This window comes from Hypanus sabinus, chromosome 23 (assembly GCF_030144855.1).
Source record: "Hypanus sabinus isolate sHypSab1 chromosome 23, sHypSab1.hap1, whole genome shotgun sequence".
NCBI classification, from domain to species: domain Eukaryota; kingdom Metazoa; phylum Chordata; class Chondrichthyes; order Myliobatiformes; family Dasyatidae; genus Hypanus; species Hypanus sabinus.
Window position 1 is genome coordinate 35,547,956 of NC_082728.1, and position 23,370 is coordinate 35,571,325.

General features: G+C 38.5%; 1 protein-coding gene across 7 annotated transcripts in view; it reads left to right on the top strand.

Annotated features, from left to right (window-relative positions):
* LOC132380127 (myosin-10) overlaps positions 1-23,370 on the top strand; it is a 171,915-nt gene that overhangs the window by 84,290 nt on the left and 64,255 nt on the right. For all 7 annotated transcript variants that reach the window (XM_059948724.1, XM_059948727.1, XM_059948728.1 and 4 more), the window contains 4 exons: positions 3,845-3,937; positions 14,996-15,059; positions 19,447-19,545; positions 21,333-21,476. In XM_059948724.1, the coding sequence (XP_059804707.1) occupies positions 3,845-3,937; positions 14,996-15,059; positions 19,447-19,545; positions 21,333-21,476 (400 nt within the window). The remainder of the gene's footprint in view (positions 1-3,844; positions 3,938-14,995; positions 15,060-19,446; positions 19,546-21,332; positions 21,477-23,370) is intronic.

Sequence of the window (23,370 nt, forward strand, 5' to 3'; positions counted from 1 at the left end):
CATCTCTGAAATCACATCTCAAATGTTTACTTTTTTCTTTCCACACATTGTCTGACCTGTTAAGCGGTAACCTTGTGTATTGCTTTTATTGTTTCCAATGTGCTAAACCTGGCTAAAATTTAACTTAATGGAACTGTTGAAATTGATGTAGGTACTACTGAAAAAATTAAATCATCGTGAAACATATGCAGACCACAGCTTCATTTATCTTGCGATCAAAATTATGCAGTGTAGTCCACTTTGAAATTCCCTTCTATTGCTAATGCCAGAAGGTGATTAGTGTACTATTTTCCAGATGTAAATTTTCACAAGGGGCTCTGTTATTATCAAAATCAAACTGCCATAAATGAATTCAGTTTAATGGATTGCCAAATAGGGATGTTGCCATCAATTACACTTAGAATTAATTTCAAGTAGTTTGACTAACACATGAAGTTGATAGAAAATTTCCCAAAGCAATATTTGCATTATACTCTTCATAATCTACAAGGTATGAAGGTTCTGATTCCAGTATATCATAACAGAATGCAGATCTCACTCGGGCTCTGCTTCTACCAAAATTCTGGAATATTATGTAGTTGATAAACTACATTTGGGAAAACTAAAATATGCAATAAAACAATTATTTATTTTGGACGGAAAACAGATTCCAGAATCTTGTTTGTTTAACCAGTTACTTTTAACTGGTTATTATAAATTGCATATTTAGACTGAGACATTACATAAAGATTTTTACTCGTGTATATGAAGCGTGTAGGTAATAAAGTCAATTCAGTTCACTGGTCCTCTATCAAAACCAGCTGATTTATTGCTGCAAACAGTAATTATCAACCTGGCTATCCATAAACAACTGTGTTCAGAAAAACAGATTAATAAATTTAAAAATCTCTAGATAACCGTAGTTGTGTATTGACATAACTTAGGAAATTGCAAATAGAAATTTCCAACTTTAAACAAATTCTGTTAAATTGCTTTATTTAACAGAAGCTCTGAGCTGTCCTGTTAGTTTGGAAGTTCTTAATATTTGGAATACCAATTTACATATTAACAATAGTTACATGGAAATATTTTCTGTTGGGGTGCAGTCAATAAGTTGTAAGATGCGCTCTAGCCCACCTAGACCATTATGCCTATCTATACCAATCCCATTTGTCTGCATTATTTCATATTCTCTGTTCTGTTGATTCACATACCTGTTCAGATGCCTCTAAGTTTTTACTATTACTGTTTTCTAGCAGGTACCAACTTTTTGTGTGGAAAATTTACCCATTGGATCGTCGTTAAGCCACCACCCCTTCAACTGATGCCTTCCAATTTTAGGCATACCTGCCGGTTTGGAATTGTCAATCAAATACTCAGCAGCATTAAACTGAAGTCATTTAGAGCTTGCAGTTGTAAGCTGAAACAATGGCTTTTAATGAAGATGAAAGGATTTCCTTAATGGGAGGAAATGGAGTTGAAGTGAAAGAAGTGGCAGGAAAATGATCAGATTTGACCTAGCTTGAAAGTGTATTGAGCAGCTTGTGACTTTCATGTAGTGAGCTAAAAGTTTTCTGTTATAAGAAGCCCTTAGGTTTGCAATTTTATATAACTGCTAAAAAGTCAGACATCATGTTCCTCATCATTACTTCCCAGTGGGGAGAGAAGGGTATTTATTACATGAAAAATCAAACTGCAGATGCTGGTAATTTAAAACAAAAGCCAAACATTGGCTGTTAGCAAGTCAGGCCATATCTTTAGGCAGAGAAACAAAATCAGTGTTTTGGGTTAGAGACCTTTCATCATGACTGAAAAGGAGACAGGACTCTGTAAAGCTGCAGGGAAGGTGGGGGGAGAAGGATGCCTTAAGGTAAAACCAGGGAGATTATTGGGATTGGATATTAGTAAGGGTATCAAGTAGATGAGTGAATGGGAGTGGTTAGAGTGCAATCATACAGAAAAATCTGAAATTCAGAGGTGGAAGAGATAGCTCATGCATCTCCTTCACTGACAGTGGGGGGGGGGGGGGGGGGAGGGAATTCCAGGGAGGAGGTTGGGCTAATATCACAGCTGGATGACTGAGGAATACAATCATGATCCCTGAAGTTGAAGGGAATGCTGGGGTAGATATCGAGGCAGACAAAAATCGGGGGGAATTTCGAGGCAGGGCATTTTTGCTGCCCTATTTGAGTAGGTCCTCCCAGGTTGCCCTTTCCTGGTACAAATTTATTTTTTGTCCAGGAGGACCAAGAGGAGGGACTGTTAGAGCGGGTTTAGGTCATTCACATGTGGTAAAGGGCTTTGGCCACCAGTCTTCTGTTTATTGACAATTTTTAGGTTGCACAGAATGTGTATCCATTTGGGTTACCAGGGCATATTGGTGGTAGCAGAACATTGCACATGCAATGACCACAGGATTGATTTTACTCAAAACTAAAGCTTTTGGGACTGCCTGGCGAAGGAAGCCATTGAAATACTTCATACTATATTGTCACCAAACAATTGATACTAGAGCGTACAATCATCACAGTGATATTTGATTCTGCGCTTCGTGCTCCCTAGAGTACAAATCGAAGTAAATATAATAAAAATTTTAATTATAAATCATAATTAGAAAATAGAAAAGGGAAAGTAAGCTAGTACAAGTCGGGTCCGGATATTTGGAAGGTACGGCCCAGATCCGGGTCAGGATCCATTCAGCAGTCTTATCACAGTTGGAAAGAAGCTGTTCCCAAATCTGGCCGTACGAATCTTCAAGCTCCTGAACCTTCTCCCGGAGGCGACGGACAAAAAGTGTGTTGGCTGGGTGTGTTGTGTCCTTGATTATCCTGGCAGCACTGCTACGACAGAGTGCGGTGTAAAGTATAATTATGAATGGAGAATTAAGAGTTTCAACAAAGATGAAGGTCTTGCTCTATGTAAGAACTAAAATATGATTTTTAAAAAAGATAGGACAGCAGAAACCTGATTGGTTGAGGGTTAGCCAATCAGGAGGGATGGACGACATGTTTGAGTATATATACCACTGGACCAGACATGACTAGGCATTGTCAATGAAGATGGCGGAGTTTGTCATTGAAATGTTGGTTAAAATCGACACCTGGACTCGGCTGGAACCCAAAAAGAGTTGGAAGGACTTGGGTCACGGTTTCAATTCTCAAGCAAATCTGTGCTGTTGGCTTGTGGAAAAATTAAAATCATGGAATGTTTCAATAGTTCAAAGCAATGCAGGACAAATCTGTATGTAATTAGAAAAAATCTTTACCAGATGTGGCAGCTCGGTAGTGTAGCAGTTAACATAATGCTACTAGAGCACCAGTGACCCTGGGTTCAATTCTGTCACTGTTTATAAGGAGTTCATACGTTCTCTGCATGACCACATGGGTTTCCTCCAGGTGCTCTTGTTTCCTCCCCATTCCAAAGATGTCCAGGCTATTGGTTAATTAGTCAGGTAGCACGGGCTCATTGAGCCAGTAGGGTCTGATACTATGCTGTATCACAAAAATCTAAGTTTTCCATTGATTGTCAAATCCCATGCCAGTTGTATAATGGAAGCAGTGCAGTGCAAGTACCTTTCTCCAGTTTAAAAAAAAATCTAATCCACTCTTTTGGCATTCATGTCTAACTTCTGTGGATATTTGAAGTGCTTCACTTTTCCTGGCTAAAGTGCAACTGGTGTCAGTAACATTAACATGATTGCTTCTGCATGTTGCTTCTGTCAGGTGCTGGTTCAGCTGTGTTGAAAAGCCTGAAAAAATAAGCCTGTCTCTCGCTGATTTCATTGTATGGAAAATGGGGCCATCATGGTGGTATTGTACTGGTACTTTTGAATTGTCATAACTCTTATTTGCTTTTGTTTTGAAAGGGAGAACTGGAAAGGCAGCTTCTGCAAGCAAACCCAATACTAGAATCATTTGGCAATGCCAAGACTGTGAAAAATGACAACTCCTCACGTTTTGTAAGTAAATGGGTCAAATTAAGGGTGATGCAATTCCTGTACCTATCAATGCTGTGTAGTGTATTGTGTGTACACTTTGGTTCCAGTTCAATTCCTGATACAGCCCTAACTATTCAGTTTGATGTGTTGCTGCAATGCAAAGGGAGTACTGAGTTTTGAGAAGGGCAGATAGGACGTATGTAGCGTAAAAAGAATGGGTAAGCTCTATTTTAGAATCTGTCCTCTACCTAAATTGATCAAAGCAAAGAACGAGTTTTCTTTTATCATCCTGGAGCCTTTTGCTGTGTATAGCCTAGTTTGCCACATTGACATGTAGATTACCTTTCTTGGGTAATAAGCTGAAAATGTCTAAGTGCTCATACACGAGGTACTGCAGGCTGGAAATCTAGAGCAATACACACAATGTGTTGGAGTAGCACAGCAAGTTGGGCAGCATCTATGGATGGGGAAAAAACAGTTGACCTTTTGGGCTGAGATCCTTCATCAGTGCACTTAGTGTTCTCTTTAAGTGTGCATCTTTTTAGCTGGGAGTTGATTTGAGGTGATTTCTCCTGGTTAAATTAAAAATAAATAAATAAAACTTTCCCTCCCTTTTTCTATTCCCCACCCTGGCCTTTCATCTCTTCTCGCCTGCCTTCATTTCCTCCTGGGCTTCCTCCTCCCCTCTTCCCTATGGTCCACTCGTCTTGTCTGTTAGATTCCTCCTTCTCCAGCCCATGACCTTTCCCGCCCTCTTAGCTTCATCTATCACCTTCTAGCTAGGCCCCTTTCCCTTGTCCCACTTTTTTATTCTGGCATCTTCCGCCTTCCACTTAAGGCCTGAAGAAGGGTCTTGGCCGGAAACATCAAGTTTTTTCATTTCCATAGTCGCTGACCAAACTACTGAGTTCCTCCAGCATTTTGTGTGTTTCTCTTTGGATTTTCAGCATCAGCAGACTTATGTTTATTGCTTCTAAATTACTTTTTCTGAATGTTAGGTATAATTATCAATTGGCTTAGAAGTGAAACTCAGAACTTCATTTTTGAATTACTAAAGTTCTATCGAGTACAGTTTTTGAAACTGGGTAAATGTGGGCCATAAAGCTTTTTATATTGTGTGTTTAATAATAGTTATGCTGTTATCTTTGTGTAGTGCCTTTTAGGGCATTAAGGTCGTCCATGAAGTATCATTGAATGATATTGTACACTAACTCATAGATTACAAGGCCAAATGGTCTTATTTGTAGGTTTTAAGGGGCATCGTAGATGAAGAAAAGTCTAGAGGTGAACTTGAAAGCATCATAGCTTTAGCTAAATACAAAAATGCTACAGAAGAACTTGGCAAATCAGGCAGCGTCTATGAGGAATGAGCAGTTGATGTTTCAGGTGGGGCAAGGAGTAAAAGCTGGTAGGTGATGAGTGAGCTGAGGGAGATGAAGTAACAAGCTGGGAAGGGGTAGGTGGAAGGGGTGAAGAACTGAAAGAAGGTATCTTTTAGAAGAGGGCTGTGGATGGTGGAAGTAGAGGAAGGGGGTGATGGGCAGGTGAGGAGAAAAGGGGTGAGAGGGTAGCCAGAAGGGGGTATAGAGAAAGAAGTAGGGAGGGAGAGAAATTACCCAAAGTTGGAGAAATCAGTGATCATGTCTCATTCTGTTTGGGTTTAAGGCTACCCAGATGGAATGAGGTATCGCTCTTCTAACCTGAGTCTGACACCATCAGGGCACTAGAGATGGCCATGGGCAGGCATGCCAAATGAAAATAAAGTTGAAATGAAGTGGGTGGCCACAGGGTGATCTTTCCTTTTGTGGTGGATAGGACAAAGGTACTCGACAAAGTAGTCTTCCCGTCTTCATTGGGCCTCAACAATGCAGAGGAAGGAGCACTAGATACAATAAATAAACCCAACGGGCTCTCAGGTGAAGTATCTCCTCACCTGGAGAGAATGTTGGTGAGGGAGGAGGTGTAGGGTCAGGTGTAGCACATCATGCTTGCAGGGTTAAATGCCAGAAGAAAAATCAGAGGAGGGACGAGTGGACATGTGGATATAAGGGGATGTGTGGGATAGAAGTGCTGAGCGGTAGGATCCAGTTGGAGGTGGCAGACGTAGCAAATGCTATGCTAAGTATAGAGGCTAATGGATAGTAGGTAAGGATAATGGGAAGTGGAGGATTGGGTGAGGGCAACATTGATGGTGGTAGATCGGAAACAGTTTGAAGAGGGCCTCTCAGATTTTCTAGAATGTAAAGTCTCATCCTGAGAACAGATGTGGTAGAGACAGGAGCTGAGAGAAGGGAATAGGATTTTTTAGTGACAGGATGGGAAGAGGTATCGTCAGGATAACTGGAAGTCAGTAAGTTTGGGGGGGGTGGGGGGAGTGTCAGTGGGTTGTCTATCTTCAGAGATGGATGCAGGTATGAGATGGACCAAGTAAATTTAAAGCCAGGGTGGAAGTTGGAGGCAAAGTTGATGAAATTGACTTCAGCTTGAGCGCAGGAAGCACCACCAATGCAGTCATCGATGTAGTTTAGAGAGAGTTGGGGAGCATTACCAGTGGAGGCTTGGAGCATGGACTGTTTTACATAGCCAATAAAAAGACCCGCATAACCGGGGCCCATGAGGGTGCCCATGGCTATACCTTTTTGGTTTAAAGAAAGTGAGAGGAGCCAAAAATTTGAGGGTAAGAACCAGTTCCACCAGACAGGAGTGTTGGTGGAGGGTAAGGGATTAGGTCTGGTATGCAAAGAAAAAGTTTTGAGGCCTTCCTGGTTTGGGTTTGGGGGGAGATGTTCTGTGGGTTGGAAATGTATGCAACCTGGACATCCGTAGTGAAAATAAGTTGATCTGGACCAAGGAACCCGTAATTGAAATGAGTAAGAGGATGTGAAGTGTGATGGTTGTAGGTAGGAAGGGACTGAACCAAAAGGACAAAATGAAGTCAACTACATGGACTTGAATTCAATGGGGCTGGAGCAGGCAGAACCATTGTCCCAACAGGCCCAGTTAAGTTTGTGGATCTTGAGTAGGAGTTAGAAATGAGCAGTAGGTGGATTGGGAACAGAGGTTGGTGGCATTGGATGGGAGATCTTCAGAGTCAGATCGGTGATATTGTGGGAGACAATGGCCTGGAGTTCCTTGGTTTTATCCTATACAAGGGATAAACTTGAGAACTGCCATCTTGCTTCAGGAAGTAAGCTTTTTCTACAATCACAGGTGTCAATTGTGGTGAAAATTTGGGTCCAGATTGAAAGAGCATGATTATTTAAGCTTCCAAATCTAGTTTGGTTTTTGGCTATATTTTTTAATGAAATAAAAGCAATAAGGTGGCAAAGAATTTAGCTTAGTGTTTGTCCTTGAGTATGGAAAGCGAAGTGATTTCATCTGAATGTTCCTACAACAAAGAAAACAGTTTTTACTTTTTACCATGTTCAGCCCAAAGATTGGTTATTTGCCAAAATTTGACTTTGCCCTGGGCACACCTTTGATTGGCCATGCATGTTTGCTATTTACCTAAAAGGGCTAATGGTTATAAAAACTATTTATTCAGGAAAATTGGAAGTCTTGATGTTACTTGACAATACTAAACATTTTTATGTGTATATTTCTAGTCAAGAAATGGCGCAATAACTTAAGCACCTGCTTTTCAAAAGCAAATCCAATTTAGAAACCATGGGCATCACTACTGTACTTTTATTCTTTAATGGCCTTTGGTTAATGATTTGAAATTTTATTTGGCCAGTGGCAAGAATAATAATAATGTTCCCCATCTAGTTTGATGCTTGACCTATGCTGCTAAATCAACCGAGTCTCATTCAGTTTGGGAGATTTTCTGTAAGCTGCAGTTGATCAACTATCAGATGACTAATCTTGATTTTATTCCTGACCTGTTATCAGTATTCATTTATTAATTGGGCTTTAGTTACAAATGCAATCAATCAGTCCTTTGGCCAAGTATGGCTTGTGGAGGAGGTGGGGAAGAGGGAAATTAGTGGCTTGACTTGTTTGAGTATGAGTGAAGGTGCATGCTCCTTACAAGGGATCATTAGGACGACCATCACACACCTCTTATATCTACTGAGCAGCTTTGGAGAGTATGATTTCAGAGACATCACCATAACTCTGCTGTAGTGACTGAAGTTGATATGAGACTTTGGCTGTCAAATTGTCATGGCAAATCATTTTTTTTGAATTAGAGAAAAATATTTTTTGCTTTTAATTTTTGCCAGTTTAGTTACAGCTTGCCACACTATTCCAGTATTGTTTTAGAAACTGGGTTAAAGAAAAATAACTGGATGACAAAATGAGCTTAGCTCAAGATTTAGTTTATTATTTTTAGGCATAGACAAGTAATTTCAAAATGAATTGTTAACTTTATTATGCAGTGCTCTATTTGCAGGAATCATATTTTTCTGTTTACCTAAATGATGAAGTACCATTTAAATTGGAATGTACATTAGTTTTTAGTCTTGTGGAAAAGCCAGCAACGTCTTGCATACAACTTTGAGGGAGCAAATCCATGTCTGGCAAACATCTTAATCATGTGGTACCATTTGGCAGGTAAACATCGATATGAGTGACTTTTAGACTGAAATTAATAACCCGGATTGCAAAAGATAAGCTTGGATTCATCCAATCTTTGCCATATTTGGAGCTTTATATTACAAAAAGGATTTGTTTGCTGAAATATTTGAGGCTGAAGTGCTGTTTCCAGAATAATTGATCCAAGATCTTTAAAAGTGTGAAATGCTAAGAACTTTGTAGCCAAAGTTTAAATATTTAATCAAAAACAGGGCAACTGCAAATTATTCATGTTGTCGGACTGTGCTGTGATTCTGTGTGTTTTTTTTTCATAAACACAGGGATATTGTTGGAGCTTTAGAAATGGAAAGACCCATATTTCCAGCCATGTTCCCTTCTATATAAAATATATATATATAGAGCAAATGGCTGATTATCAGATGGAATTGGTAAAATAAAGTGAGAATTTATCAAATAGCAAATTATACTTCGGAGGGGGAGAATTTGAATGACCCGTAACAGTTGATGCATTTTCAGTTCCTGAAACTAAATTCTAAAAAGTTTATTACTCTTGGCCTAAAAAAATTCAAGTGCTGACAGAAACAGATTTGAGGGCAGATAAGTAAAATGCAGATAAGTAAATAGTTACACAACAGACATGGTTCTCCCTGTTGACATTTCCAGTCAAGCATCAGTTTTGGCTTCCAGCGACCTTCCCCCGAGAGACTGTTTGTTAGGATTGAAATGCTGACTGGGTTGAGAACACACATCTTGTTTCATGCTGCATTGCAAATCAGTGTCCACCCATGATCAGCCAGATTCTTCAGTGGAAACAGATTATCTAGTTAATTTTCAAGTTGCTGTGTCTATGCATTCTTCATTCACGCTTCCTACTAGAGTTGTCTCAGCAGAGAATTTAAGATCTAATCTACATCAGATCTGATCTGTGCATAGCCATCCATAACCTAACATGTCCCAAAAAGACTCGACTGTGTGGCAGGTGTCAGAAAACAAATTCAGGTTCTACTGGAAAAACACAAGACACTGCTGATGCTAGAATCTTCAGCAACAGTCTGCTGGAGGAACCTGGTTGAGCAACAACTGTGGGGAAAGGAATTGTTGACATGTTGGGTCGAAACTCTGCATCAGCCTTAAAATGTGTGTGCATGCAGGGGCAGATGCCCACAGTGACAGTCTGCAGAGAAAAAGTTTCCAATTGCATATACAGTTGCAAGAAAGTTCATGAACCCTTGAGATTTTAATCGAGCTTCAAGTTGGAGATCATAAGAAAGAAATGGTTCTGTTAGGTTGAGGGCAGGGTTGCCATGGTGATGCACTGTTTATGAATATATCTGGCTGATGGATTAGTGGGAATTGCTAAGGGGAAAGAAAGACATTAAAGCTGTGCTTAGATTGTGTTTAGCAGTCGTGGAGAGCTGAAACGAAAAGGAGCATGTTGGAAATATCCAATAAATCGGGAAGTGTTCATGAAGATGGGAAAAAGCGAAATAACATTAATGGTGGGTAACCTTGCAGGAGAACTTGCCAGTTCTGACATAAATGAACAATGTTGCCTTAATGTAATAGACCAGCAAGCTGCAAAATGGATGGAGAGGGGCAATATACCCTCTAATTTGTAATGACCAGTATGAACAAAAATCTTGTGCTGTGCAATTTTTTTTGCTCAGTGACACCAGCAAAAACACACTGAATAATTTCATTAATAAAAACAGCATAAAAAAGCCAGTTCTAACATCTGTAGACAAATCATAGCAAGCTCCATGTTGTTAACGGGCCGAGACCCTTCTGAGTTTCTTCCATTTGTAGACAGTCTCTCTTACTGTGGACTGAAGAATACTCAGATCTTTCGAAATGCTTTCCTAGCCTTTTTCAGCTTCATGCATCTCTACTACTTCAGTCCCCTGAAAGTTGATTTGAGGCATGGTGCATATAAACAGATCTTTCCAGAGAAGAGAAGGCTCTGTCAGTAACCTGACTTTGAGTCTTTTCATGGGGCAGGGCACCTCTACAACTCACACCTCCAGTCTCATCTCATTGATTTGAACACCTGACTCCAAATAGCTTTTGCAGAAGGCATTACCCCAGAGGTTCACGCACTTTTTTGAACCTAGGCTGTACTTGTTTAAATGGTGTATTCAGTATTGATGAGAAGTCGTACAATTATTTGCATCTTATTAGATTAAGCAGATTGTGTTTGTTTATTTTGTGACTTAGATGAAGATCAGACCACATTTTATGAGTAATTAATCTAGGAAACCAGGTAACTAAGGATTTACACACTTGCAACTGTACTTCAATTCCCTCCCTCACTTCCATTTATCAATATGAGGTCTTCATCTTTCTGGGCACATTACAGCCTGTATTGATAATGATTTTGAGTAACCCATTCTCTGGGTTTCTATTAGAACTGGCCAGTTATGATGCACTATTATCCATCTGTAATATTGTAATAATGAAGCCTGAGCATTTACAACATTGTTTCCAGTTCTCTATCAGCTCTTACCTGCGTTTCACTACTTTACTTTGTTTTATTTCTAATACTACTTGTTAATACATCATCCGGATGGCTATTAGAATCACCTGGGCAACTATTGCCCCTCTTTCACGAGGAAGGCTTGCTGCGACAAAACCATTCTACCTGAATGGTTAACTGTTTCAAGCGTTGTCAGTGCACATTTATTTTGTATTTTCTATCATTGAGCTGTCCATTCTCTATCACCTTATGGTTGTTCATTTCCTACCATCCCGTATTTAGTGAAGACAATAATCGGGTCCACAGTGGTCAGTGCTGCTGCCTTGCGGTTGTAGACTTGGGTTTGATTAAGTTTGTTCTCTCCAACTCCAGGGTATTTTGTTTCCTTCAACATGCAAGTTACAGTAACCATTACCCTACCAGTGTGCGAGGTTTAGGTTTGTAGGTTAATTAGCTTACCTCTCAGGAAGGGTGACGGGGCAAGTAAGTGGGAAGGAGATGATCATTGATGGGAGGAAAGACTGAAATAATAAGTCTAGGCTTAGCATGGATGAATGTGATGAGCTTGAGAGCCTGTTTCTATGCCGTACAAATCAATGATTCTAAATGAATAGATTCTTTGTCCTATTTTCCAAAAAATAATTTTTGTACAGTGATGTAAAACTGTTTAAAATCCAACAAAATTGGTTGTTGCTTTTTAAGCCAATTATATGCTACCAGCTGAATCTCTAAATATAGAAGAGAACCTTCTGTAAGAAGACTTAATTCTATTCTAACTTTTGCATATTTCAGAAGAGGTTTTAGAAATGCACCTTAGAATTACTGGAATGTACTAACCATTTATAAATTTCCATTCTGTAAGGCATTAGTGCCTATGCAAAGAGTGAGCTGTCATTGTTTAAGACTACTTACTGACATCTTTCCATTTTAAAACATGAACATCAGAGAGAAAGCAGAGTTGTTCAACCTCTGGAGAAAATGCTTGTTCAAAAAATACTTCTGGCCTTAACCCTCTAGAGATCTTGCATTTATTGTGCCAGTTTCATTTTATAGCTTAAGCAAATAATTTTGGGTATGAACTTGCACTGGGACTGCAAAACAGTGTATAACAAGTTGGCTTGCAATATACTAGTACATTGTATTAGGGTATTGAGCTTTAGACCTGCATAGGACTGATGCTAGGATCATTACAACAATCCAGGTTTGATATTGCTCATTACTATAAATTATCTTTTAGTTATAGTTGCCTTTCTGGTGTCCAATCATTGGTGGTATCCTGTCAGTTGACTAACAATATATATTTAATGTGTTACAATGATGATTCAACAATTTGCAGGCAGCAATGCAAGTTTCATGGGTGTTTAAATTTCTTAATAGTACTGTCTCAAGTGTAGTGGGTGTTAAAATAGATATGACAACAGCTGTCATATGTTCCCGGTACTCTGAACAATCATTCTTAGCCAACTATGAGATTTGTCAGAAGGAATTTCAGTACTTGGTCTTGAGAGGAAAGCAAAAATGTTATACTTTTGCAAATCCTTAGCTGTGTGTTTGTAATAATAACCAGATGGAGTAGAATTGCTTGTGCAAGAGCACTTCACCTCCATCTCCAACCAGCATAGTGTATTTTATCTTTGTACTAATACTTTCTCATACTGAAGTCATAAATTAAGACTCAATGGTTATCATTATTTCAGAAGTCTGCGCTTTTTAACCAAGGAAAAAAAAAATTGAGGAAGGAGAAAGTATTAAAAACACCAAGAGTGCTGGAGGTGAATTCTTTAGCTTTCCATGAACCCTAGTACCAAAAAACAAATTTAGACACTTCAGCTAAACCTAATGACTCGAATGGTAATGTCAGTGAAGATAATGCCTCAGTGGGGCTGTGACAATTATTGTCATAAAAGGCAACATTTAAAGCAAACAGAATGGAAAGATGTTTTGTTTTCAGGAATTTTTTAGAATTCCTATTACATCCTTAAGAGTTTACGGAGATTCGGCATGATATCTAAAACTTGTGAATGTGTAGTGGAGAGCGTAGTGACTGACTGAATCACAGCCTGGTGTGAAGCACCAAAGCCCTTGAAAGGCAAATCCTACAAAAGGTGGTGGATTCACTCTAGTGTTCACAGATAAAACCCTCCAACCATTTAGCACAGCTGCATGAAATGCTGTCGTGGAAAAGCAGCATCCATCATTAGAGATCCTCACCACCCAGGCCATACTCTTTTTTTCGCTGCTGCCATCAGGTAGAAGGTACAAAAGCCTCAGGACTCAAAAGCACTAGGCTGAAGAACAGTTACTGCTTCCCCCACCCCCAGAACCATCAGACTTTTGAAGAAAGGGGTAACTACACTCACTTGCCCATCCCACGAGCAATGGTTTCCTTTTAAGTACTCCTTCATGTTCTTGTTATGTATTGCTATTTATTTATATTTGCTTCTGCACTTCAGGAGATCTTTCATTGATCGCATTGTAGTTACTATTCTGTAGATTTGCTGAGCATGTCTGCAGGAAGATTACCGGTAATCTCAGGATTGTATATGGTGACAAATATGTACTTTGACAATAAAATTTACTTTGAACTTAAATGCTAGAGTAAACAGATAATTGGCCACCTGACTTCAAAACCCTGGGGAACTCTAAACTTTTTAGCTTGGGTTAAAAAACAGTTAAGAAAGTACTCATGAAGTGAAAATGTCTTCAGAAGTTTAAAACTATCTATATGGATAAGCTAAAATGTCTCCCTTTTTGAGTGTGTTGGGATTCTGAGTTATGTGAGAACTTTTTCTTTTGAGTTGTGCTTAAGTAAATGTTCAGCCATTTACTGAGTTTTGGCTGGATTTCCACTTTTAACTTGTTGAGTGTTTTGATCTCTAGTGAATTTTTTAAAAAAAACATAGCACTAGGAAGGATTGTTGAAGAGATGCATTGTTTCTCTACCTCAGATTAAAAGAATCATCCATTTGAAACTGTGGCTTGGATAACCGCAAAGAAATGCTTTTCGACGTAGTTGGGTAATGTGTAGTAAATCAAAGTTTGCCAAAATGTAGCCACAAAATGAATTGGTTTATACTCTGTTGATATTCATTCAGTGTCTTGTCTTTTGTACTTTAAATTCCTCTCCTCTTCTACCCTTCCTCCCCTTTCACTTTTTATTTACTTGCATCCTTGTTCTTTTCTGACTGACTCATTAATTTCTCCACTTTTCTTGTCACCCCCCCCCCCCCCAGACAGAGTTTCTGCTGTACAGCACTCATTAAAGTATATTCTTTTAAACATGGTCTTCTGGGAGCCATCAGAGTAGCTCTTGATTTAAGTTACTCAGAATGAAAACAATCTAGTTCCAAGGCAGCAATGACTTCAGTCCTCTATGGACTACAAATCAGTAACAGAAACACGTTCATATGTTGTTCCGACGCTGCTACTGCTGCTGGTACAACTCTGTTGAAGAATTTTAGAATGTTATGGTTCACTAAGAAGTTTAAATTCAGGAAAGCAATTTTTTTAAAGTATTTTTAATTAAGATTCCATAAACCACATCGGTCAAGCCAGTAGTATTGTATCACATTGGATTCGAGTGATACTTTTAATTGTCACTGTTAATGGAAGCGTGATACAGGTTTTTTTTTAAAAAAAACTATAACTTAAACTGGGGAAAAGGGTGGGGAGGTAATTTGATAGACTAAACTGTTTTTGAATTGAGTCTAACCTTTTGCCATTGTCTTCTATTTTCTGGCAAAGAATTTCCCGGTTCTGCAGTTCACTCATTCTCTGGGGTGCTCACTTTTGTGCATGACCTTGACTTGTTAACTTTTGGTAACATACAGTACATGTTACCTGGTTTCAGTGAGGTAGTGCAAGTATTTGTCACAGGTGTTTGTTCCTCTTGTTGGCTTCAGTTAAGTATTTGAACTTATTATGTCAGTGTTTATTTTGGAATTTTCAGAAATGAACTTATGACTTCAGTAGAATGTGTTATACACATTTCCTCAAGTTTGGTGCAAATTCTATTACATTGATTAAAATAATAAGATCATAACTTCAATAAAATGTTTTCTTTCTTGCAGGGAAAATTCATTCGAATCAATTTTGATGTCACTGGCTACATTGTTGGGGCCAACATTGAGACCTGTATCCTCTTCACGGCTGCATTTTTTTGGGAGGGTACTGGCAGTGGCATGCTGTGGGGTTACATAAAATAAAATGTGGTCATGTCTCTATTTGTGTAGGGCATTTTTAGCACTGATCTAGCATACTACAGTATAATGGAGAGTGTGCAGAGGAGATTTACGAGGAAGTTCCCTCGATTGGAGGGCATGCCTTATGAGAATGGTTTGAGTGAATACGGCCTTTTCCCCATGGAGTGATGGAGGATGAGAGGTAATCTGATAGAGGGGTACAGGATGAGGAGAGGCATTGATCGTGTGGATATCCAGAGGCTTTTTCCCAGGACTGAAATGGCTAACAAAAGAGGGCTTAGTTTTAAGATGCTTGGAAGTAGGTACAGAGTGGATGTCAGGGGTAAGTTTTTACTGCTGATGGAGGCGGATAGAATAGGGTCTATTAAGAGACTCTTGGATAGTTACATGGAGCTTGGAAAAATAGAGGGCTATGCAGTAGGGTAATTCTAGAACAGGGTAAATGGTCAGCACTGCATTGTGGACTGAAGGGCCTGTTCTATGTTCTATTAGCATGCTAAACTGTATTTGAATATTATGGTATGAGTGGAGGAAAAAGCTTTAAATACCCTTGCAACTTTGGCATACACTCACTTTCAAATCAGATGAATTTTTACCCAGCAGCCATTCTTGCTCTTTTGGAAACCCTGAAAACTAAAGAAAAATGAGAAAATGTAACTAGCTGAAAAAGGCTGTTATATCTTTTTGGTTGAAGTATAATAACGAGGGTTTACATAAAGCCGTTTATTATATCCCAGTGGAATATAATGGTCAGTTATATGCACCATTGTTTAAGAAAGATGTAGTGTCACGAGACATTGCGGAGATAGCTAAAATAATGGAGTGTGGGAAGTCTGCAGTGTGGAGAATGTTGACTGGATTTTTTCAGCAGCAAAGACGGCTAAAGAAATGCGATCAAAATTGGTTTCGAAGTAAATTTGAAATGGTTTCCATTGGCAGAAGGGTTGAAAACCACATGCTAATTTAAGAGTAACTCTGAAAAGAAGTAAAAGAGGAAATGAAAGGAAAATTCTATGCAGCAAATTATGTTCTGGAATTCATTGCTGCAAAGATGGTTGGAGCTGATTCAAAAATCTCTTAAATGCAAGTTGAGTTTTTGTTGCTCTAATTAAATCCTTGAATAAAATTGACGTGGAATCCCATTTAATATGAAAGATTCTAATTCGTGCTTCAAGTTTGAGTGGAATAAGTGGTTAAATATCAATTTTAATTATGTTCATTACATATTAAATGTTCATTTTGGCTTAGTGGGTTTTCGTTGCTGGGCAATTGTGGTCTGGCTTTTCACATGGCATATTAAAACATTGTTTAGCTGTTCAAAATTGGTTATGAAATTATGAAATATAATTTAGTATGTAAAAAATTGCTCAAGTAAAGGACTTTGTAATCTTTACCTTCTAAACTCAATCATACTGGTCTATTAAACTTTGTTTACCTGTGGTGGGCAATTTCTAATTGCAAGTAGTGTATCAATGATTTGATAAAGCTTTGATCTGTTGAGCCCAAATTCCTGATTTCTTGTGAAGCTCTAAAATCAGCTGTTCTTCCTCTTGCTGTCACCTGCACAAAAATCTACTTGGTTATCAGCTTGATTTTTGTTAACTAACTTATAAATACACATTTTTATGTAAGCAAGTGTCCCCTATAATGCATTCAGAACTGTTTGCATTCAGCACTGTTTTGGCAAAGTTTGTTCATTAGGGTTAAGGAGATAGCAGATATTTGTAGTAAACACAAGGTGGTGATTGTGGGAGATTTTAATTTTCCACACGTAGACTGGGAAGCTCATTCTGTAAAAGGGCTGGATGGTTTAGAGTTTGTGAAATGTGTGCAGGATAGTTTTTTGCAACAATACATAGAAGTACCAACTAGAGATGGGGCAGTGTTGGATCTCCTGTTAGGGAATGCGATAGGTCAGCTGACAGATGTATGTGTTGGGGAGCACTTCGGGTCCAGTGATCACAATAGCATTAGCTTCAATATAATTATGGAGAAGGACAGGACTGGACCTAGAGTTGAGATTTTTGATTGGAGAAAGGCTAACTTTGAGGAGATGCGAAGGGATTTAGAGAGAGTGGATTGGGTAAAGTTGTTTTATGGGAAGGATGTAATAGAGAAATGGAGGATCTTTTAAGGGTGAAATTATGAGGGTACAGAAACTTTATGTTCCTGTTAGGGTGAAAGGAAAGGTTAAAGGTTTGAAAGCACCATGGTTTTCAAGGGATATTAGAAATTTGGTTCGGAAAAAGAGGGATGTCTACAATAGATATAGGCAGCATGGAGTTAAGGAATTGCTCGAGGAATATAAAGAATGTAAAAGGAATCTTAAGAAAGAGATTAGAAAAGCTAAAAGAAGATACGAGGTTGGTTTGGCAAATAAGGTGAAAGTAAATCCGAAAGGTTTCTAGTTATATTAAAAGCAAGAGGACAGTGAGGGATAAAATTGGCCCCTTAGAGAATCAGAGTGGTCAGCTATGTGTGGAGCCGAGGGAGATGGGGGAGATTTTGAATGATCTCTTCGGTATTCACCAAGAAGAAGGATATTGAATTGTGTAAGGTGTGGGAAACAAGTAAGGAAGTTATGGAACCTATGACAATTAAAGAGGTGGAAGTACTGGCACTTTTAAGAAATTTAAAAGTGGATAATTCTCCGGGTCCTGACAGGATATTCCCCAGGACCTTGAGGGAAGTTTGTGTAGAAATAGCAGGAGCTCTGACGGAGATCTTTAAGATGTCATTAGAAACGGGGATTGTGCCGGAGGATTGGCGTATTGCTCATGTGGTTCCATTGTTGAAAAAGGGTTCTAGAAGTAAGCCTAGCAATTATAGACCTGTCAGTTTGACATCAGTGGTGGATAAATTAATGTAAAGTATTCTTAGAGATAGTATTAATAATTATCTGGATAGACAGGATCTGATTAGGAGTAGCCAGCATGGATTTGTGCGTGGAAGGTCATGTTTGACAAACCTTATTGAATCTTTTGAAGAAGTTACGAGGAATGTTGATGAGGGTAAGGCAGTGGATGTAGTCTATATGGACTTCAGCAAGGCCTTTGACAAAGTTCCACATGGAAGGTTAGTTAAGAAGGTTCAGTTGTTAGGTATTAATGCTGGAGTAATAAAATGGATTCAACAGTGGCTAGATGGGAGATGCCAGAGAGTAGTGGTGGATAATTGTTTATCGGGATGGAGGCTGGTGACTAGCGGGGTGCCTCAGGGATCTGTTTTGGGCCCAATGTTGTTTGTAATATACATAAATGATCTGGATGATGGGGTGGTAAATTGGATTAGTAAGTATGCTGATGATACTAAGGTAGGTGTTCTGGATAATGAGGTGGGTTTTCAAAGCTTGCAGGGAGATTTATGCCGGTTAGAAGAATGGGCTGAACGTTGGCAGATGGAGTTTAATGCTGAGAAGTGTGAGGTTCTACATTTTGGCAGGAATAATCCAAATAGAACATACAGGGTAAATGGTAGGGCATTGAGGAACGCAGTGGAACAGAGATCTAGGAATAACAGTCCATAGTTCCCTGAAGGTGGAGTCTCATGTAGATAGGGTGGTGAAGAAGGCTTTTGGAACGTTGGCCTTTATAAACCAAAGCATTGAGTACAGAAGTTGGGATGTAATGTTAAAATTGTACAAGGCATTGGTAAGGCCAAATTTAGAATATTGTGTACAGTTCTGGTCACCGAATTATAGGAAAGATATCAATAAATTAGAGAGAGTGCAGAGACGATTTACTAGGATGTTACCTGGGTTTCAGCACTTAAGTTACAGAGAAAGGCTGAACAAGTTAGGTCTCTATTCATTGGAGCGTAGAAGGTTGAGGGGGGATTTGATCGAGGTATTTAAAATTTTGAGAGGGATAGATAGAGTTGACATGAATAGGCTGTTTCCATTGAGAGTAGGGGAGATTCAAATGAGAGAACATGATTTGAGAGTTAGGGGGCAGAAGTTTAAGGGAAACACGAGGGGGTATTTCTTTACTCAGAGAGTGATAGCTGTGTGGAATGAGCTTCCTGTAGAAGTAGTAGAGGTCAGTTCAGTTGTGTCATTTAAGGTAAAATTGGATAGTTATATGGACAGGAAAGGAGTGGAGGGTTATGGGGTGAATGCGGGTAGGTGGGACTAGGTGAGATCGGCACGGACTAGGAGGGCCGAGATGGCCTGTTTCCGTGCTGTGATTGTTATTTGGTTATATAGGGTTTTGTCCACATCGTGGTGTAGATTGCTGCAGATATTCCATATTTTGATTGAATTAACGCATCATGTTTTCGTCATTGCAATTCATTCAATGATTAGACTTGACTTTGACAAGATCTTCTGGAAAAATCCCGCGCAATACGCCAAGCAAAGGAAGAACGAACATTCCACATTTTCTATCAGCTTCTTTGTGGAGCAGGAGAGCATCTTAAATGTAAGTCAGTTCTGTTACAAACTGAGTGTATTCTGTACCCTCTCCCCAGCTAACTCCCTGGCAATCAAACCATTTCTACCTTTCTGTGACTAGTGGAAAAACATTGAAGCTAGACGAAGCTAGACAAAGCTAGCTATGTCAGAGCTCATCAAATATATGACTTCTGCTTGGGTACAGAAGAGTATCTTGTGATGGGTTAGAAAATCAAGGGCAGGCATGGTTCAGGAACGTTAATCAACATTTCTTTCCAAACATCATTGGTAGTGAGACATCTGGGATTGATTTTTGACTTGATTTTAAGGCTTTGTTCTCTGAAGTGGTTGCAAAATACACAAGTTGGAAAGTTTACAGTCTTTGCTAAAATTAGATGTTATCCATTATTGATTTGCACGAAATTTTCTGAACAATATGGAAAGCATCAATGCTTAATTTTTATAATGCAAATACTTTGGCTGCTTTGAGAGAACTGGAATGCTTTAGTGTTGACCCACGGCATAAAGTTAAGTAAATACAGTTTTGCAATGTTTGGTCACTTAAATTCATATTCTATTAGAATTTTTATGGGTGTTGCAGGATGATTTGTATCTGGAATTTCCTTCATGTTTATTTTTATTCTAATTGCTTAATAAGTTAAGCACTAACCATACAGACTAGGTTTAATTCTTTGTCAGTGCTGTGTTGGCTCCTGTTGGCCTTAACTCTCCAACTAGTAAAGAGGACCCTATAGCACACAGTGAAGTTCTGCAGGACTTTCAATGTTAGTGTAAGGGCAAAGGTAATTGTTAATAGCACCCAGATTTATGCATGCCAGGTTGAGTATGAACTAGCAACTGGGCCTCGTAAAACTCGGACAAAAATGTTAAAGAAATGGCAAGGTTGCTGCCCGATGCTACACAAGGTGCAGAAAGGAACAACTTAGCTGGACTAAGTTAAGTGTTTTGGCTGTTGTAGCAGACGATTGATGTGAATCTCAGTAAAGAAGAAGCAGAAGAAATTTGAGCATGTAGTGAAGCTGAAGACCTTTGGTAATGATCATTTGCCTATACTGAAGTTCTTAAAGATGACTGAGAATAGGTATATAAAATCGAGATATAGACAGGAAGGACTTATTTCTCTTTTGGGGGTGTTAATAATCGGGGCTTGTGGATTTAAGTTAACTTGATACAGTTGTGGGGGGGGAATAGACGGAGGTAGTGGTAAGGGCAGGTATCTAGAACTCGCTGCTCAGAAGCACTTTCAAACTTTCACCATGCTTCAAGGTACCTTGTTGTGGCTTTGAAGGACTGAGGTTAGGAGTGGGAATTGGCATTAACCTCTATTTCTGATTTTTCTTTTCAATACAATTTAAATTTGATTCTTGAATGGTCTCATTTAATTCTGCAAACCTCTTCTATGTTTTGATAATGTAATAGTTAGCTTTCCTCTGCTGATCTCTACTGCTCAAGTGTTTACATTGGTTTAACAGGTTGAGGTTCAAATCTGGTTTCCAATGTCAAAAAAAGTTTATTAATCTGTTAATATAAAACTGCTGAATATCTAGAATCTTGAGCCAACCCATCATTACTTGAGAGGTCATTGCAAAATGTGAGATGGTTGGGGAGGCTTGTTTAGATTGTCAACCTAAAATGTATTTTATGGAATTCTTTGTATTTTGAAATAAATTATCCCCCATTCAAAAATAAATATTGCTGGAAGGATCCTGCACTTTCTGCATTACACTCTTAATTTGCAAGTAGTCATTAGTATGAAATATTGGAAGTTTAAAAAAAAAGTACTTTTACATTCAGGTGATCTGCTCCTCGAAGGATTCAATAACTACCGGTTCCTATCCAATGGGTATGTTCCCATCCCTGGGCAGCAAGAGAAGGACAACTTCCAGGAAACCATGGAGGCAATGCACATCATGGGTTTCTCCCATGAAGAAATCATGTGTAAGATGCTGCTGGCTACACTTATAAGCAGTGTTAAAGTTTAAACTAGTCTATGGGTAGCTGTGTGGTAAGAAAACAATGAAGATTGATTTTTAAATGAAGATTCTTGAGAAATGAGAATTTAAGTGGGGCAACATTGTCTGGTGGCTGGTTAACAAATAGAGATCATTGTTAATAATTCAACCTAGTGAACTTAGTCTTAAAATAGTTTTGGTTCATGTCAGAAATTAGTGTAAATTTTGTGTATAAATGGTTCAGTAACAAACAATGTAAATTGGCAAACCCCCTGGAAATTTTACGTTTACAATTACTTGAACTGCCTGCAAATAGCACAACTAATGAAAAACACTGCTTTAGATTTTAATTACATTTTCGTCTTGTGGACTTAAACATTTATTGATATCACACACTTAAAATGGGAGAGAAGAAATAGACATGCTTTGTGCACTAGTTATAGTGCATATGGAAAATCTTAAATGTAAAGATTAAAGTCAATGTATTAACATTGTTTAGGCATATTGTGCTCTGGATTTATCATCTGAGAGAAATGTTTTGCACATAAATTAAATGATTTTGAGATGCAATTAATACAAGTGCAACCTCAAAAAAATTAATTCCATTTCTCTCTCAATATCTCATTATTTTCCTGGCTTAGTGATCTCATACAGAAAGATATTTCTGATACTTTGTACAAGCAATTAGGAAAACCAGTTAGGAATGGGATTAATTTTCCCCTGCAAGCTAAATAGATTTGAAATCAATAGTTTGATTTTGAAAATGCCGGAGTGTTTTTTCATGAATCATTTGGCCAAAATAAATTTTTATAAACTTTTTCTTTTTATCAAGAAAAAGCTAGAAAGATTTGGTAGGCCAGCAGCATAGACCTGAAACGTTTACAGATTGGCTGACATGAGTATTCCAATTTTGTTTTTATTTCAGATTTTGTCTAACTTTGTTAGTTATCCCTAGAACCTAGTTTCTGTACTTCATTGGGAAATAATGCTAATTTCATTGTGTTGACACTTGCCCCAAGCTTGCAGTGTAATATGGGAGTTGTGGCTTAAAGATGAGAAGGAATTGCTATGGAAAGTAAGCGGCTGATCATTAATCTCTTCAATGCAATAATACAGCACGTGATTGAATGAAATAGTCCAACTCTTAGTGTAACTTTAGCCATTTCAATGTATGAGCAATCATTAAATATGCATATAGGCAGATATAACGGGTCAAACTAAAAAGATGAAAAAATGCAGTTCAGGTGCATTATTTTCTCCTTTTACTGACCATTCTTTAATAGCATTGTGTACAAGATTATATTGTGTTAATGTTTGTTCAGTAGCAAAGTATCAACATCAAACAGTACTACTGGATGGGCAAGCTTGCTTACCTGGCATGAACTGTGTAGAATTTGCCAAGCCTACCTCCCCAGATGAATATATATTCACTCTTAAGAATATTCAAATATTTGACATTCTGATTCCATTCCTTTTTATTTTAACTTGTAGTTTCCGATGTTTGTGTAGCCAGTGTTGCATGTATGTTTTGGATATACATGCAAGACATTTTTAGCCTGTGATGACCCAAATGTTGAGTGTTAAATACTAGAATAGTTCTGCTATGTTGTGCCTTTGCAGGCATGGTTTGTAAAACGGTAAGTTTCGAATATACCACCCCAGAGTGCCACATAAGTTGCAACAGTGCTATTGATCTAAATGAATACAATAGAACAGTTTGGAAAGCACTATAGCTGTAAAGAGTGAAAGTACTTAGAACAGTTTAATCTTGTAAATTTTTTTGTGCTTAAGATTTATTTTGCTCAAAATACTCAATTAGCAAGGACACCATTTCTCTTGAGGGAGTGACACTGTTTAAAGTTGTACTCATATCTAGACTA